At 32.6% G+C, this 18,318-nt stretch overlaps 1 protein-coding gene across 6 annotated transcripts; it reads right to left on the bottom strand.

Moving 5' to 3' along the window:
• Positions 1-698: 698 nt before the first annotated feature.
• Positions 699-18,143, bottom strand: ctrip (E3 ubiquitin-protein ligase ctrip). Of its 6 annotated transcripts, none has more exons than XR_004465132.2 (26): positions 16,516-16,798; positions 15,048-15,377; positions 14,607-14,915; positions 13,526-13,612; positions 11,214-11,565; positions 10,941-11,128; positions 10,671-10,844; positions 10,169-10,545; positions 9,811-10,095; positions 9,333-9,713; positions 9,087-9,259; positions 8,125-8,299; positions 7,807-8,035; positions 5,776-6,016; positions 5,285-5,690; positions 5,033-5,221; positions 4,758-4,943; positions 4,482-4,673; positions 4,190-4,395; positions 3,690-4,112; positions 3,363-3,615; positions 3,042-3,287; positions 2,628-2,957; positions 2,216-2,534; positions 1,878-2,127; positions 699-1,075 (listed from the first exon to the last, which is right to left on the bottom strand). XR_004465132.2 is itself a non-coding variant. In XM_033343767.2 (25 exons), exons 2-25 carry the CDS (start codon positions 15,346-15,348, stop codon positions 1,931-1,933), a joined length of 6,219 nt encoding a protein of 2,072 aa, XP_033199658.1. In that variant the 5' UTR covers positions 15,349-15,377; positions 18,008-18,143; the 3' UTR covers positions 1,521-1,930. The 6 variants fall into 6 exon arrangements, 4 of the variants coding, with proteins under 4 accessions (XP_033199658.1, XP_033199657.1, XP_076480183.1 ...); XR_004465133.2 differs by having other exon boundaries at positions 699-957; XM_033343767.2 differs by lacking the exons at positions 699-1,075; positions 16,516-16,798 and adding an exon at positions 18,008-18,143 and having other exon boundaries at positions 1,521-2,127.
• Between the last annotated feature and the right edge of the window lie 175 nt (positions 18,144-18,318).

The raw sequence follows: 18,318 nt of genomic DNA, 5'->3' as shown, positions 1-18,318 counted from the left end.
TTTATCTTTAGTCATCTTTAACCGTTTGAGTCGAAACGTTTGATTTTGTGTCGAAAAGTTCCAGTACATTTGAACGCTACGAATGACTGATGGTATTTTGTATTTCATTGTTATCTTCTCAATAATTTTTATTGGACAAAACTTGAAATATTTATAAACTAATAGTACACATATATAATAATATAGACGTATTTCATAAAAATAACAAATACGACGAACGCTATTGCGCCGCTTGTTTCTCTTCGCAATCGATTAAAACAAGCATTATCGCGCTGTTCGGGATTATTCGACCCTGTTTTTTCAAAGACCCCTGGGACTCAAACGCTTAATGTTTTTAATTTTACCTATATTTCTTTATACTTTTAATATATACTTTTAATTTGATGTTTTGTATAAACAATATATGAGATCGTTAAACAAAATCATTATCGCAAAATATAATTGACCACTTAAATAATTTTTTTAGATTTCTTTGTTTTTTAAATAATGAATATTAATCTTCGCCTCGATACTTAAAAAAATGCGCGGCGAACAGCGTATAGGTTGGCTTGTCCATTGCGGTGCGAAACGTATAGTTCGCTGTGGCGCGCGCGGTTGGCTAAGTGTTCAAAATCAAAACGATAGTTATATATAATATCAATTAATGTAATCGCTAATTCACCGATTAAGTTCCATGTATATAAAAATAAAAATCAAAAAGTGATGTATGTATATATTGATCATCTCAAACAATGGTACAAAATATAAATGTAAAACAAATAATTGCGTCTTATTCCTTTTCTACTTTTGATCAATTCATATTTTTATCATTTTTGTATAGAATCACATTTCTACAGAGACATAAGAAAGTAATGTACCTTGTATAATCCATTTGATACACCAGCTTCGCTGATTTTTATATCCATTCTATTTCGTATTATACAGTTGTCGTACATGTTTCATAAATAGATACTTCGCCTGTAAATAAGTGGATATAAGAATTTTCTTCGATTCATATATCATTATGATGACTTGATCTGACGATGTTGGCTGCATTCTTACACAGCTAAGTAAAGTATTAATTGGACTATCTTACCTAGAATAAAAATATCAAATAAGTTTAATTAGTGATACATCGAATAAACTTAAATATAGGAGTGTTGCACGTCAATTCGCGCAGTGCTCGCATACTGAAAACTAAGCAGCGAACACAAAGAGATCGATTACGAAATTAAAACGATAATCGTAAACACGCAATTATATTCGGAGTTATTATATTTCTATGATGATGAAACATGAGTTACATCATTAGCGCAGTTTTATTCTTTCATTGATCTTGATTTGTGATTTCATTGCAAATTGCAATGAGGCATGAAATTGGCGATTTATGGCGATGCTAAATGCACCACTGATATAAAATTTACTTATATCTAATAAATGTCCCCTCAGACTAAATTATATTTAATTAGCATGGTGTCTCATAGCAATATCATTTTTTTGTCACTATTATATAATATAAAGTATTTATATAGACTTGCGCATATTAAACTATATTTACAACTTTTATTAATTATTGTAACACATCAAAGATAAGTTTCCTAGAACAAGGCTGCTCCCACGCTACCTGGTTCATAATACCACAAGAGAAAACTCATATGGTAGAGCTAATATTTTTGCACTTTTTTTTTGATGAGAAAATATATCACAATCTATGTTTATAAGTAAAAAGATAAACATCAAATTAGAATTTATTTAAATGAATTTTCACTAAAATCAAGAAAAAGATATTTTCGAAAAAAGCTTATATAAAGTGCAAATGTACGATTACTGAGTTTCGAACAAAACATAGTCTTTTTTTTTTAGATATTTTAAATGGTGTCTGAAGAATTTTGTTCAACCTGGACAATGTGATAGCAAAAGAGCAAATGGCGCGCCGGTTTTCCATCCGTTTCTAGGAAAGGTGGAACGAATGTTGTCCTTCTTGTGCAGCTATTCGCAACTTTTCCCGCATTATTTCTAATGTTGTGTAATCAGGCAGTTTTAAGTAATTAACACAAGTCATTACGGATGGTAAGAAATCGTCTGTGTTCATAGACGGATCGAACGTTTTACGCACTATCGTTAACGGTGGTGTTAAACTCTTGAAACCTGTAACATAACATTTTATTTTTTATATTTTTCTTTCAAATTTATTTGAATATAGTAAATATCATCACATAAAGTAATAAGAACTTACCTCCAACTGGTAACCGAGGTGAACCTGTGACGAATTGAACGAACTGTCTTTGTTCTTCACTGTTGTATTTTGACATAACTTCAAATAGAAAACGAATAGCACGAGAATCTGGTGTATAACCATGATCAGTCCTGCAACACTCTGAAAGCGTTTTTACATCCCATTGTCCACCTGATTGCGCATGTCCACAGAACACAGCTTCAAGTTCTTCAGGGAAGAATAGTTTCAGCTGTGATGGTGGGAATACAGATTCAAATCCTTCCCTAAATGCTTCCATTTGTCTGAAGACACCTTCATATAAGAACCAATGTACCACCAACTAAACAATCAATTTTAAGGTATGAAATTAATAATAGAAAAAAATATCAAATAAGTTCATACATTAACGTTCAAATCATTATAATAAAAGTACCTTGATATATTGATCCAAGTTATAAATGGTAACGGGCATTTCGCCTCCACCTTTCCTTAATTCAATGTTCTCATAACCCGGTAATTCAAAAACAAGGCTAAGATCAGAAATTGAACAGCCATCTAAATTTAATGAGTCTATTAGTTTTGCTTTCTCATGTGGCCTTAATGTTTGATCCTTCTCAATTGTTTCCTTTTGTCTAACAATTTCTTGTAATCTGCTAAGAGTTCGATGTACATCAGGACATACATGTGCTAAATCGGCTAACGTTAGCATATGTTCTTCTCCCAATAACCATCGATAGAAGGTTAAACTGAATGGCAAATCCAACTAAAAAATTATACAAATAAAGATGTAACTCGATGATAATGTCGCAAGTCCTAACTTGCTAATCAACGAAATAAAAATTTGTACCATTCTTGAATCATATATTGCTTTCGCCATAAATTTTCCAAGGAACTTGAATTTTGTTTTAAGTTTTGCAAGATGGGACACTTTAGTATTCCACGCAATCGGCGTTGGGAAAAGTCCTTGCGGAACATTAACATAACCTGTTTCTGTAGGATTTGAACTACCAAGCCAAAGATCAAGGTCAGCACGCTGTAATTCCTGGGAGACTAGAGCATAGAATTCCAATGTTGGACCAAGACCGGTACCAACCTGCAAAACAACAATTATAAAGTACTGTGAAAATAACATGAAAAATAAACTATATAAAAAGTATACAAAATAAACCTCATTGACATATTGCACTTCAAGTAAGGCTTTGCTAGATGCTAAGTCTTGTATAACTAATTCTGCTTGCTTGAGAATATCAGTTCTAGAAATAGTTCGCTTTCTTCGTTCTAAACGTGGAGTAACACGTTCTTGACTATCAGATCCAGATAATTCTGGAGCGGAATCTAAAAGACGCTGCAAAGCTCTGTCTCGATCAAACGATGTTGCGTAAAGTAACAACTGTCTTGTCTCAAACGGAAACAAGAATGGACTGTAAACGATTGAAAATATAATAATTGAGCAAAATTGACATTAGTAAACTATTATGAATTTCGCAGTACTTACCACACTGTAGCAATTTGTTGTAACCACAAAGGTAAGTTTCCAGTCATGATCACTAAAGGATCTTGTAGCTGCCGACTTGCTTTTGCGGCTATTTTATTATTAATAAAGTCTTGTGGAGAAAGTAAATTTAAACCCTTTAGATAAGGAAATAGAACACTCCAATGACGATTTAAAGCGTGTAGAAGACGTAATAGACATAAACCATCCAATGAAGCATCAGTAATAGTAACTGAAGATGGTAAAGTAGGTAACAAATAAGAATCAAGTGGACATCGTTGTGCAGGGACTACTCCTTCAAGCCATAAATTATCCTCTTTTCGTTTTGAACTGATCTTTGTACTTTTTCCTTTGCCTTTGCGGCTACTACCCTGTGAACTTGATCCTGGTTTTGGCGACGTTGTAGTTTCTTCCTCGGGTACAGGTCTAAACGAATAAAAATTATTTGGATCATTTACTTTCCTTATTTACTTTAAAAAGAAGGGGTAAAAATTAAAAATTACCTATAATAAATTGTATGAGTTTGTACCCATACAGCATCGTGGCCAAGTGGTGGTTCACCATCAGCTTCTGCTTCAGAATGATCCATACCAGTACAACCAAATTGCCTAACAGCTTGATAAACAGTCATATTAAAAGGCAGTACTTCATCTCCAATTAAAAACTGGAGTTTATGTTTCGCTGACCCTTGACTTATAACTACTGCTGCCTATAAAATTAATAATATAAATTCAAAATATTGTTACTTATTAATTCAAAAAAGGGTATAAATGTATATACATATACAAATATTACCAATGTATCATCTATATCATCTTCACTGTTATCGTCGTCACTAAGCATAGATTCAGCCTCTCGTATTCTACCATATCCACGAACCATTAAATAACGTTCAATTGCTTGTACTAATGCAAGAGGATCTATCTTAACAGTACCTCCTTTCCACTGTTTTAAGTTGTTACAATCTGGATGCCGTTGAAGATTACACTACAAAATCACAATTATTCAAGTTAAATTATTACTGTTATTCAAGTTAAAATACTATTGTTATTTGAAGATTAAATACTCTACCTTGAGTTGATGTGTATTGAAAAACTTAAGAGCACTAGTGCCTCCACGACCAGCCCCAGATCCTGCTGGTAAATCGTGTACTTTTACAGGAAATTGTTCCAACTGTGCAACACAACTATTCAATTTTGTTACTAGAGCACCAAATGCTCCAGGATTGAAGTCGGTAATGTTATTATCTTGACACATCTAAAAATTAAACATTTGTAATAAGAATGTGCCTCAAAGGAAGTCTCCAATATAAACTATAAAAATGTAAAATAATTTATTTTACTTACTGTTGATTCTGCAAATAGTTTCCAGAACATACGAAGGCGATCATAACGATTACCAGGTGCATCCGTAGTTGTGAGGTAGTTTAGCAGAGCTTTGATGAGACCGCTATAATTCATCTCAAATGGAGATATATCACTTTCCAGTACTATATCTCGTAATTCAGTAAGTGCTGATAACATTTCATCCAGTTCCTATAAATGCATTTTCAATTAATGAATGTTAAATATTGCATAATTATATCAAAAGATACTTACATTTGATTGTAGCCGTTGTATGGCAGCAGTAAGTCTTGAGAGGACTGTCATTGCAGGATGTGTACATGGAGCGTCATCCTGGTATCGAGCCAAAAATTGAGCAGCTTGATCACGTACCCATGCTTTAGCCTTGTCTCGGTTACCTCCTGTTAAACTTGAATTACTAGGCGGCTTTGACAAACTTGTCGATGAACTTGTATCTCTTTTATCGCTAGCAGAACTTGAAGACGATGATTTTCGACCCCATCTAGCAGGATTAAGATTTCCTAAGAAACGATTATTTTTGGGAGCGAAACCAGTAAAAAGCGATTCGGGTTGCTGAGTTTGTTGTGGCGTAGTACCGCCAAGTCTAGAAAATCGACCCTTCTTATTGTGTCGTTTCCTTTTCAGGACATCTCCAATTCTCCTAATAAAATATTTAATGTAAATAATATACTACATCCACAGTATAAGATATTTTTTCAAGATATTTTAGTGTTGCATACACGTACAAATGAGCACTTTGTGGTGTAGTTACATCATCTACAGAAGAGTTTAATTCATTTCTAGTATGCGTTTCCATCGATGCAGAGAGATTTGATTTCAACTGACATGTTGCAATCGTACCGAATAATATATTACCATTCGTTGATGGAGAAGCAATTGGAGATGTAGCATTACTAGAAGAAAACATCGTGGTGGAACAAAGCGACGTATTAGACGGACCTGGCTGTGGGCTTGGTAATGATGTACCTAAGAAAGGTAAAAATGAAAAATATAAATGTTAAATCATATATTTTGTAACGTAATAAGTACTGTAATATATATATATATATATATATGTCGGAGATAAGAGGACACCGGCGCCTTCCCTCTGAAACCTCGGGAAAATCCATAAAAACATTGTAATTAAAATCTACAGTTGTAATTAAACGATTTACCGTCATTCTACCCAATTGTATTTGTTTGAGATTTGTGACAATGAGCTTGGGCTCAAGGCGACAATCAGTCGCCGAACGTAGCCGCGGTCAACGGGATGAACCCTCCGTCTAACAAAGGCATTGAGTAATTCTATAGCTCTTCTTAAAAGAAATATTTGTAGCGGCACGCGACAGTAAACATTCCAACGGTTTCTGTCCCGTGGCTCGCCACACGCAGATCCTATTCTTCGGGTATGATGGTTACCAGATGCCGACGCGTCTCCGCAGTACGTGATCAGCTAGCCCGAGGGCCTTACGAAGATTAACGCCTTACGGTCAGTGAATATTAACAAAGAATCCAACTTAGATTCTGCGTGTACGTACGACTACCATCCCGTTGTCCGCGAACCTAAGACCATTGTCACTAGTGTCGCGAGTGTGTGATCATTGTGAGTTTGCGTCAACTTTGTAACATTTTTGTGTGTGTCAATAAAAGTAACTTCAGCGGTGTAAGAAAATGGATAGCTTCAGTGAAGAATCCTTACCTGTCCCAAGCTCCCGCCACGAGGACGACTCGGGCCCAGACTCGGATTCTGACTCGATATATATATATATATATATATATATATATATGTGTCGGGTTTACATTAGAATTAGGGTTAGGGGCGTGAAGCGAATCTTCGTTTGGATAACACGTTGTCGTTATGCAATAGAGAAGACATTGGCTAGTGCAAATACGATTATCATAGAACCGGACAAGTAACCGTGGTAATTAGATACTCGAGAAACTAATGATAATGATCCTAGGTTCAATAACGAATCCGCGGTCGATGGGATGATAGATGATAGCTCACAAAATCTAAGTCGGACGCGTAATATTCACTGGTCGTAAAGGGTTACTCTTTTCGTCGATGAGATCGCGAGAGAGAATGACTTTCCCGTCCCGATGATGCCACAGAGGAAAACTATATTGAGGTGTGTCTAAGGACACGAGATCATCGGATTCGTCGAGAAAAGCCTTCGTTCAGAAAGTAAGGGAAATTGGCGTTGCTGCTAATTGATCAATCTCCATATCGGTGGTTAGAAAAAGATGCTAGCCGCCCTCGAGGGAAAGTTGCTAGTTGGAGACGCCGCTCGTTGAAAAATAGGGACAAAGACTATTTGTCTGTTTGAAGGACTTTAGTTAGCTAAATCTTAAGATTTATAACGGGCTCTCAGGCTAGCTGAACATGTACTGCGTGTGGCAAGCTACGGGACAGAGACCGTTGGAATGTTTACTGTCGCGTGTTACAACTATTTCCTTTTTAAGGAGAGCTATAGAATTATTCCATGCCTTTGTTAGACAAAGCGTTCATCCCGTGACCGCGGCTACGTTCGGCGACTGGCTGTCGCCTCGAGCCCAAGCTCATTGTCACAACTCTCGAACAATTGCAATCGGATTGAATAACTATGATTGTTTAATTGCAGCTATAGTAAACTCTAGGTTACAATGTTGCGGGATTATCCAAAATTCCAAACACTCCGGTGTTCTTTCATCTCCAACACACATATATATATATATATATATACATATATATATATATAATATAATATATAATAAATAAATATATATAGGCAGATTACCAGTACTAGAAGGACACTTGGGTGGTGAAACACCAAGAGGTACTTCAGGATCAGCTAGTTGACGAATTTGATGTAGAACGCCCTCACGATGAAAATGAACCCCAAATACTTGTGGTAGTCTTTTCATTAATATACTTGCCATCTGCAGAGCTCCAATAACAATTCGTAAATCTTGGGATGCTAGCATACCCGCTATGTGTGATGATACTACTTGATTTTTTAAGACGTCCTGTATTAATAATAATAAAGGAGATTGTAAACAATGATGAACAATTTAAAAAATATAATAGTATTCTCATTTAGCTCATATACACTTACCTTAAGTAAATCTGTCGAGGCATAATAGACCATACGTAACAGAGCTCGGAGACATTTACATTTTACAGCAGGACCAGCAGAACTACTGTAGACTTCATATAACACAGAGAATAACGTTCGAATAAACGATACTAACCATTCATTTGTTTCAATTACTGGAGGTACAACATCCATGCTACAAGAATTTATAATACGAATTATAATACCTAAAACTTGTGAAAAATTCATTTTGGATATTGACACTCTGGAGACCGGTTGCTCTGACAAGTATATAGCCTGAATTCCCAGGTGTATTTGGAGCGATCGGAAAAGATTCAAAACGACCAATATCTAATATATTGATAATGGTTTCGTATTATTCAATCATGTAATATAAGAACACTTTCATAACGTTTCGTTTATAGGATCCATTGCGTTTTTATTGTTTTATTTAACAATAGTTAACATTTTTATAGGATACCGCACGAAGTATGAAAGACGCGAATTCGTGTCTCCGGTCCCCAGAATGTTAACACTTAACCAACCACGCGTGCCACAGCGAGCTATACGTTTCTCACTGCAATGGATAAGCCATCCTATATCCGTATTTTTCCAAGTTTTAAAACATCAAATTAAAAGTATATATTAAAAATATAAAAAAATATAGGTAAAATTAAAAACATTAAAGAGTACTAAAGATAAATAACAAATTCAATTAAAAATAAAAATAAAATGCAATTAAAAATTCATAATGCATTTTAATATTTTTTTTACAGTGTGGTATCGTTTGATTATAACTTTATTTAGTCATAACTGATAATGTAACTTTTTAATTAATTTTAACACCACTAAATTGGTGTATTTTATTATACACTCTACTTTATAAAAAAAACGCATTGCTAAAGTCAAAAAGGGAGATCTCCCCGTTCGGTTGGCTAAGTGTTAACATATCTTAATTCATAAAGATATTAATATATTTTTACTTAGATGAACATGTAGGACTTTTGCCTTCTGAAGGATGCGCATTCACTCTGCGAAAAATGCTCCTTGCTAACCCAATATCTTCATTAATTTGTTTCATCACAGTCAAATCTATCGTATAAGTTCGTCCTAAAGAGGACAAGCAAATTTCATCCTCCCCATTTTGGAATGCCATCTGAAGAAAACATTGTCATTTTACTCTACATATTTGATTTTTTATAATGTTTAATCAAGTATGATTACAATACCTCAATGATTCTAGAATCAATAGTGCTAAATGGATGACAGCAATGTCTTTCATCGCGCCATTCCCAATGAACATTTTCTTGTTGATTACTGGTCCTTTCAAGTAAACTATTTACACTAAATATGCCATCTGTTGGTAAAGAAGGCATGAGTTCTTCAATCAAACAAGTGATTTCAAACCACTCTTGCGGAGATCGCGGCACTAATTCTACATCTTCCGTTTTCACTTCTAATGATCCAGTTAAAAGATAACTTAATGTGAAAGCTATATTCTGTTGCAGAAGCAGCTGTGCCAAATCAGGACAGCGATTTGATATCACAGAGAGCATTCGCAACACTGTTATGAAATTACCAATGCTGTTAACAGGTGGGGTAATCATAAGCTAAAATATAAGAAAATGCATATATCTTTAGTAATAAAGTTCATAAAACATTACATTATTAAGAAAAATAATAATAGAAGATAAGTATTTCTCTTACCAACTGTTGTAAGTTTTGAAGAAGTTCTGCATTGATAATTTTATGTAAAGTCACTGGATCGTGTTGAAAACTATCAACTAATCGACTAAATGCTTGACAAACACACTCAACACTTTTCTTATCTTGGTTTGTCAATCTACTTGTTAATAAAGGTAAACTATCAGCTACTAAGTGAAAATCATCAGGATGAAGATTTTGACAACAGTTTGCTGTAATCGTTAATGCAGCTCGTTGTGCTGTGATATTAAAAAAATCGACGAATTTTAAACAAGCTGATACTCCTCCCTAAAAATAGACGTGATAATAAGAAACAACATTCGTTTTAAATTGATCGTCAATGAATTAATACTATGCATACCGCATGTAAAATGGTTTTGCTATGTCTTCGAGAAAGCATAGCTAGCGCTGTTAAACACTGTTCTGCTACGTCCATACATTCGATAGATTCTAGTTTTTGTAAGAACACTGGAACAGCGTCAACCACAACTGTTGACGATCGAGGTAAAGCTTCCATCATGTAAGTAAGAGCACGACATGCGTGTGTCATTATTACAAAATTATGTTCTATTCCGAGTAAATTTATTAATGCTGCAACCACTTGTTTCACAGGGAAGCCAGCTAATGTATCTTCATTTCCCATAACAAGGATTTCACCCATTCCAATAACAGCTTGTAGCTGTTCTCCTTCATCATCAACAGCTTGCAAACCAGTCAGCAACTGTTGTGCTTTAGCAGCTAGAATTATAAAATTATTTTCTAAACATAATACTTATTTAAAAAATTGCTTTTAATAAAAATGAAAATATAAAATGAAAAAATGAAATAAGAAAAAGTAGAATTTGCAAAGAAGAGAATATTACCAGAACTTGCACCCATACTTCTATTTAACAAGTGCTGCATTCGTGGTGCTAATGCACCAAACACATGAGGAGGTAAACCTCTAGCTTCAAGTAATGCTTGCAACCTCCCAACTTCCCCATCATCACTTTCACTGTCTCCAGTAGTCCCTGACATTCCGGATGGTCCTCCACTTGCTTAATAAAAAAATGATATTGTAACACTAACTTCTTGAAAAAAGAGTTATGACTTGTAACATTTGTTGTAGACCATCTTGTATATAAGGAACTTACCAGTGGCAGACGTAGCAGTGGATGCCAATTCGTCTTCTCCAGTTGTGGATACTAATTGACTACTAGAAACTGCAGATGAAACAGTTGTCGGGGTGGTACTATTAGTCAAAGAGTCAGTACCTGGCATTACACTTCCTCCTGAACCTCCTTCTATCACTGCTTTTCTTGCACGTGATGAAGAGCGATGTCTGTTCGAATAAAACGTTATAGTTGTGATAACATACATTAAACATCATGACATTTAAAACATAATAATCATTTTTAAGCAATTACCTGGAGCTCGAACAGGTGCCTGTTGTAGTATCTTTTTTATGATGCTTTCCTGAAGTTTTGTTAATACTTGACAGATCTTTATAATCACTGGATAATTTTGCGCGAGAACGTAATATATGCTTGTGCGCAGGATGAGGGTGTGCAGGGTTGGCAGTGGCGGTGGCAGACACAGGTGGATTGGCAGTGGCTGTGGCGATGCCACTAGTGCCTGCCCCGTCATGTGCCAACGCCCCCCCACCACTCTCCACAGAATTACTGGCTGCGTTACCCACTCTGATGCTGGACTTCACACTTAAAACTTGACTACTTGCACTGCTACTCGCGCAGGTTGTACCACCGTGGGATTTTGACCCTAAAATATTGAAACATTTTACTATTATTATTATTATGATTTATATATATAAAGACTTCAATACTTGCAATGATTTTTAAATGTTCTAAAACTTGATTATCGTTGAAAATCATTACCACTTTGGATAACAAGAAAGGGAAAAACGTTAACATACATATATAATGTTTTAGTGCACATAAAACAAATTTTTTAAATATCATTGTTTTTTGTGCATAATTATCAAGGAATTAAGCATTTTCACAAGTTAAAAGTTGATAATAAGTACGTTATAACTTATAATACTATATGTACGTTGTCTTCTGTGCAATCTACAACCTATTCAAGCATGTTTTTCTTTTTATAGATATTTATGTTAATTGCATACATATTCGTATTACACATGTTCATGGAATAATCCTGTGCTAAACCTAAATAGATGTACAACACATGCTTTTATTCATTTTACAGATTTCATAAATGATCTTAAGGATTAAAAAGTATGTATAATATCACATATTGATGATAATATTACATTTATAAATATAGTAACAAAATAGACTGGGAGGTTATGTTTATATGTGATAAAAATGATAAACAATGGATATTAGAATAAATTTCACATAAAATCAAAAGTTAAAGCAAAATACAAATTAAATGCCTTCTTTATATCTAAAAATTTATGAAGGAACAAACATGTGATTTATACAGACATATGTTTATGCTTTAGTAATTATAAACATTTTTCATTTTATAAAATATATAGATTATTATATATAGATTATTTCATTAAATTTTCAAGAAATGATAGTATTTAATAATATTTAAATAAATATTTGCAGTATAATTATAACATTAAAATATGATTATTGTATTAAATACTATTCAATAAGTTTTATATTATTACAGGAAAGAAATATTAGAGATCACTCATGTATAGTTATATTGTATAGGTATTTTCCATATCTGCATGTAAGGCTTTGTACATCTTTTGTAGAATATACAAAATGTGTTTATATATATATGTATATATCTCTTTTAACAAAGTGCATATACAAAATATGTATTTTTGCTCAACATTACCACAAGTGAACTATATTTACCTTATTAATTTGACACTATCCATCCCATTAAATTAAATGAAAATATTGCACATACTATATTGCACATTTGGATACATAAATTTAATATATTTAGTAATTTTCAAAACTGAAAATAATAATTATTTTAGTAAAAATTTGGACCATTAAGATAATGTTTATAAATCTATAGAAATTGATACATTTTATTAATGATCATTACTAATTTTATGCATATTGTAGACATAATTATATATCTTATTATATGTATATATATTATTTAATACATACATAAATGCTGCATTTTGTAATATGAAAAAATGTCTTTTTAATTGTAAGAAACTGCATTAAATAGAGAAATAAAATTGTATATTGTACAATGTATATGTATGAGTATTAAGGCATGGTCTTTTATTTGTGAATAACTAAATTGTTTTTATAATATTCTATTCAATTGTTATGCTAATATTTTTGATCTATCTTCATACCTCATGAAGTATTTGCACATCAAAATCTCCAAGTAATAAAACAATGTTGAGTGAGTGTTTGAATTTATATGTATATATAAATTTCATACAAACACACACACACACAAATGTATGTATATAGATATATATATATGGAATTTCACCATGAAATTTTAAATAGCACAAACATGTATAACTTACATCAGAACCATATTTATTTTATATATGTCTGGAGAAATAATGTCATGCATAAATCATATTTGACACAAACAATTTGATCTCATTTATATATGATATACTTGCATATGGGTATGGAAAACCAATTTAGAGAGCAGATTTATAATGACTTGTATTCGTTTAAAGAAATCTACTCATGAATTTTTAAGAGAAAATAAGGGTAAGAAAATGTAGTACGAAGTGTGTACTCCTTAGGCTTACCTTCTTGATGATACGTTTGTGTTGATATTGGAAAAAGTGCTTTGACAGCAGACACAAATCCTTCCAGACATTCGCTCATCCTCAGGCCTAATGATACAGTCTGATCTATGACTCTTATTTTGGTAATACTTTCTTTCTTTAATTTTAAGATATTTGTGAATCAACAAATCCTAGTTTTACTACCCTATACTTTAGCCTACTACTCCATTAAATGAAGGTTGCAAAACACATTCTTTTAATATATGAGCAAAGATGTTTTTAGTTGATCATGATAATAAATTTATATGATATTATTGTATCAAATATATGTTGTGAATACGAATATTATTGTTTTTACTCGTGTGTGTTTAAAGGTATTATTATTATTTAATTTGTTTATAAAGATTTCTATTTAAGTCTATTTGAACAGAACATTTATGTAGTTAATTTTAATTGTTTTGGAACATTTTAAAAGGTTAGTTCTTCAAAATTATTATTGATTAATTCCATTAACAAATAATTACAATTGTTTAAGAAATGTATGTTAGAAAAAATAAAAGTATATGTTGTTAATAATAAATAAAAAGATATTGCATTTTTTTTAACAAAACAAAATTTTCAGAAAATATTTCTTAATTTAAGTATTCTGTTAAGCAACTGATAATTATCATATTTCTTATTAATCATTACAAATTATAAAACATTATAAATAAAAAAATTTAACACAACAATGAATTGCTAGTACATAAACAATTAAAATGTAATGTTAATTATACATATTATACAAAACCATAAGTTCATTGTTCTTAAAATAATAAGATCTTATTTACATTAAAAGTGATTAATTTTTCAAAGTAAAAGAGCCCATTTACAGAAAATGCATATTAATTAATTATAATTGGTAAATATGTTAATTAATTAATTATTACTTACTGTTGTTATTGTTATGATTTATGCATTTATATACGTTCTTAAAATAAAAATTATTAAAATAAATGCATTTTTAGAGTTGGTTTAATTTGTATTATGTGTTCACTCAAATCACACATCACATCTCATTGCAACCAACACTTTTTAATATAAAACCAATAAATACACTAACCTCTTGTTCTTGATGTGGATGGATGACTAGTAACTGATGTAGTAGTTGATGTTGGTACCAAATTGTTATATGTTAAGTCTTCTTTACTATCGTAACCACTGGACACTGATAAATTGTAACTAGTATTTCCTTGCGACGTAGCTTGTGGATTTTGTGGCGTACGAGACCGAGTCCTTGATGCAACACAGTCAATAGCTGTTAAATTTAACTCTGGCAAACTTGTTCTTGCAACACTACGAGCTCTTGTACTGTTCGCACTAATATTATAGCTTGATTGCTGGACTTTATGTTGTGGCTTCCAATTATTATCTATAGAAAATAATATAGACTATAGTTAGAATTATAACCAATTTTTAATAAACATGACACTTAAAATAATAGTAAAAGAATGAAACAATATGTAAGGATTATGTTTATATTGTTTTAAAAAAATATAATTACCTAGATATGATTCTAAGCCACTGCCATGACCTTTAAATTCACCTCTTGTTCTAATTCCTGTTGATTCACTTGAATGTTTACAAGAAGTATTATTAAAAACTTCAGATGATTGTGGATCACCAATAGTTTGTCTACGTCTTTTTTCTTCTAATGTGACAGGAATAGAACCAGTGCTTTGTCGTTTTCTATAACCACTACTACCACTGCTAGAGCTCTTCCTTCTAACCTTAGAGGTGTCTGCTGAAGCACTGGCCGTCTCTACAGACCCCCCTGATGACAACTGATCTTGTTGATCTGCCATAGATTAATCGACTCATGCCACTATTCTGTCTGCAACAAAAAAGAAAATATTTCTTATAATTTTTTAAATAAATGAGAAACTAATAAAATATCATGTAAAAATTCTATAACATATAATCACTTTAATGAAACCCAAAGTGATTATAAAATAGTGAATATCCTTGGCACCACATTCATTATATAATAACAAGAGTATAATCTAAGTTAAGATTGAAATTAGAATTAAAAATATCAAACAGAATAATAAATCTAAATTAAAAGTAATTCTAATTTTAACATTTGTCATGAAAATAAGGTTTTGAAAGATTAAAATTAGAAGATATAGTTGAAATTACAACTATCCTAAATTTTTTTTCATAAACATTTTTACAAATATTTCATTATAGTTAACTTTCATTATTAAAATATAGTTTATTTAAAGAGAAAAATATTAACAAAAAACACATTAAATATGTTCATTACATAAAAGCCTGTACAAATGTTGAAAGAGTAATGTATTATTATTTAAAAATGTAACAAAGAAATATATATATCTACTTACAAATAATGCGTTAAAAGTAAAAAATGTGTGTGTGTGTGTGTGTGTGTGTGTGTAATTTCAACACAATAGATTAAACAGAAATCACTTATTACGATAAATCAATGGACACTTGGATAAGAGGAGCGTGACTAAATAATACAGCAGAGGCGATGCGCAATTAATGTTTTCCTTCACGGTGAAAGAGATAGTAACAAACCCAAGAATCATAACAAACAGTACAACTGGTGTCCGTTTATAATATCATGGTCAATGCAAAATTGTGCCGTTGACATCATAGAACCTCTTCTAAGAATACTAGGATTACATAGTCGCAACAAAGCCACGAATAGATTCCGTACAACCGTAAGATATTCAACGAAAGACGTAAATAATTACAACAAAGACTCGTAAGTGAGCAAGCCACCATTTGCTTGTGAACAAGTAATGGAGGACGAGTTCTTTCTTCGTCTCTTTCTATCTTTAGTTTCTCCACTCTCGTTACCGTGTGACCTCAGGTTTAGGTCCTCGAAAAAGAGAACCCTACTTAGGTATGCAGGTCCTCGACAAAAAGTAAAAGAAGAAGAAGAAGAAGAAAAAAAAACGACTAGAAGAGAGGAAAAGAATTCTCAATTACAGAATAAAGATTACCTGAATGTCGGATAAACATGCCCAGGGCATCGCGAGGAAAATGTCTTCTCGTCGATGATTTTTATGAGCACAAACGTTTCTTGTTACATACGACACAAAAATGGATTCTCGCACAAAGCACGTACGTTGGTGAGTGGCTATGTGCAGTAGCACACACCAAAAAACGCACCAAACGCACTACCGAGGCACACTGAAGCAACTCAGCGGAATGCGACGGCTATCGGGATCGGGTTGGTTAGAATTGGGAAGCTGGAGAACGCTCCGCCCCCATCAGGAAACGTCACACACGAATTCAACGTAGGTGTGTTCGAAAACACGGTGCCCGCATGGAGTGAAATCGCAATTCATAACGGAACAGCAGACGCGAAACCGGCGCGAATAGCCATCTTGCCGCAGTTTTTTCAAACACCAACTTTTACTTTCTCTTCGTTTGTAGTGCCAAATTAATCGCAAACAATTGATTGAATATCAATGAGAAATCTTCAAATATATAATTATTCCCTGGTTAAGATATATGTATGTGTATATATACATGTATTTATATACACATACTATAATTATATACAGAATAGTATACGTGTAATAATATATAGACATATACTACGATACATACACAATAATATGCATATGACTATGCGTATGCGTGTGTGTATTCGTGTGTGTGTGTGATTCAATATGTTGTTCTGTAACATTATATGCTATGTTACAGTACCTCAAAAGAATTTTTCTTTTTATGTTTTTCAAACTAGTACAATGAACTTATATATTTTTATAAATAAACATAAATCTGTCTAATAGAAAAGAAATCATGATTCGAATAAATGCGATTTCCACTAATGGGTGACATGTGACATGTCAAACCTTAAACACTGCTTGGATTCAAAATAAATATGATTAGGTTATCATAAATAAATGTGTTAAGCAGACAGAATTATAGAGCGGCGATAAAACAACGTATATAAAATTAATGTACGTTAATGATAACATGGAGGTGTAACAGATTAAACCAAAAAGCTTGTTATTCGTTGTTCAATACTTTTAAAAAATTCTTATAGTTTTGTCAACTCAATCTTAACTATTACAAACGCATTTGCTGATAACGTGTCAAATGATAATTATAAAACGTTTTTGAGATTAAACAGACAGATAGAAAGTTGAAACAATTATAAAACTGTTATTTCATCACTTTTTAAATCTTCTAGGAAAACACGTAAACTTCACAATTACGATGTCGTAACGAATGTCGAATTCTGGTTCTATTGTTTGATCACGGCAAGTATGTACACATCGTTACGATTGGTTGAAAATCTGATTTAGTAGTATCCAATTGGCCGATAAGTTAAAATATTTCTCAACCTATGTCAAAACAGTTTGCAATAAATGAAATATACTGATAAAATAAACAGAACAAATGTTTGGCAGAACCGTAACAGATGTTATAATTATTAAACGTTTGTTGATCCTTTTAATTTTATTTAAAATAACTACTTACCGAAAAAGGGAGCTCCTCCCTGGAAGTCGAACTCCAGTTACGCAATGCGATGTATAAGAGGACACGTGAAAATACAGACTGTGCTGTCAAGTCGATTAGAGCGTCGTCTGCTACGATATCTCGACCGAGGATTATACAGGATGCAAGTTGTATGGTTGATTCAGCTGAAGCATGTGCGTCCCTTTATGTAGCCATACTGTAACGTTCTCTGAACGATGATTGGTTAATGTGTATTATTCGATTTTTATTAACCAATCAGCAACGAGAATAATATTATCGCTTTATTTCGTAAAAAAGATTAGTTAAAATAC

This window comes from Bombus vancouverensis, chromosome 14, assembly GCF_051014615.1.
Source record: "Bombus vancouverensis nearcticus chromosome 14, iyBomVanc1_principal, whole genome shotgun sequence".
Classification (NCBI taxonomy): domain Eukaryota; kingdom Metazoa; phylum Arthropoda; class Insecta; order Hymenoptera; family Apidae; genus Bombus; species Bombus vancouverensis.
The sequence above is the reverse complement of the archived record's forward strand: the minus strand, read 5'-3'. Positions and strand labels throughout refer to the sequence as shown.

What these genes read in the sequence shown, in the direction of transcription:
- ctrip (XM_033343767.2), bottom strand. Translation starts at nt 15,348, where the DNA reads ATGGCAGATCAACAAGATCAGTTGTCATCAGGGGGGTCTGTAGAGACG. An exon ending in TTGATTCTAGAATCATTGAG is followed by an intron (nt 9,260 to 9,332) that starts GTATTGTAATCA and finishes TGTTTTCTTCAG; the next exon opens with ATGGCATTCCAAAATGGGGA. An exon ending in ACTTGGATCAATATATCAAG is followed by an intron (nt 2,535 to 2,627) that starts GTACTTTTATTA and finishes TTGATTGTTTAG; the next exon opens with TTGGTGGTACATTGGTTCTT.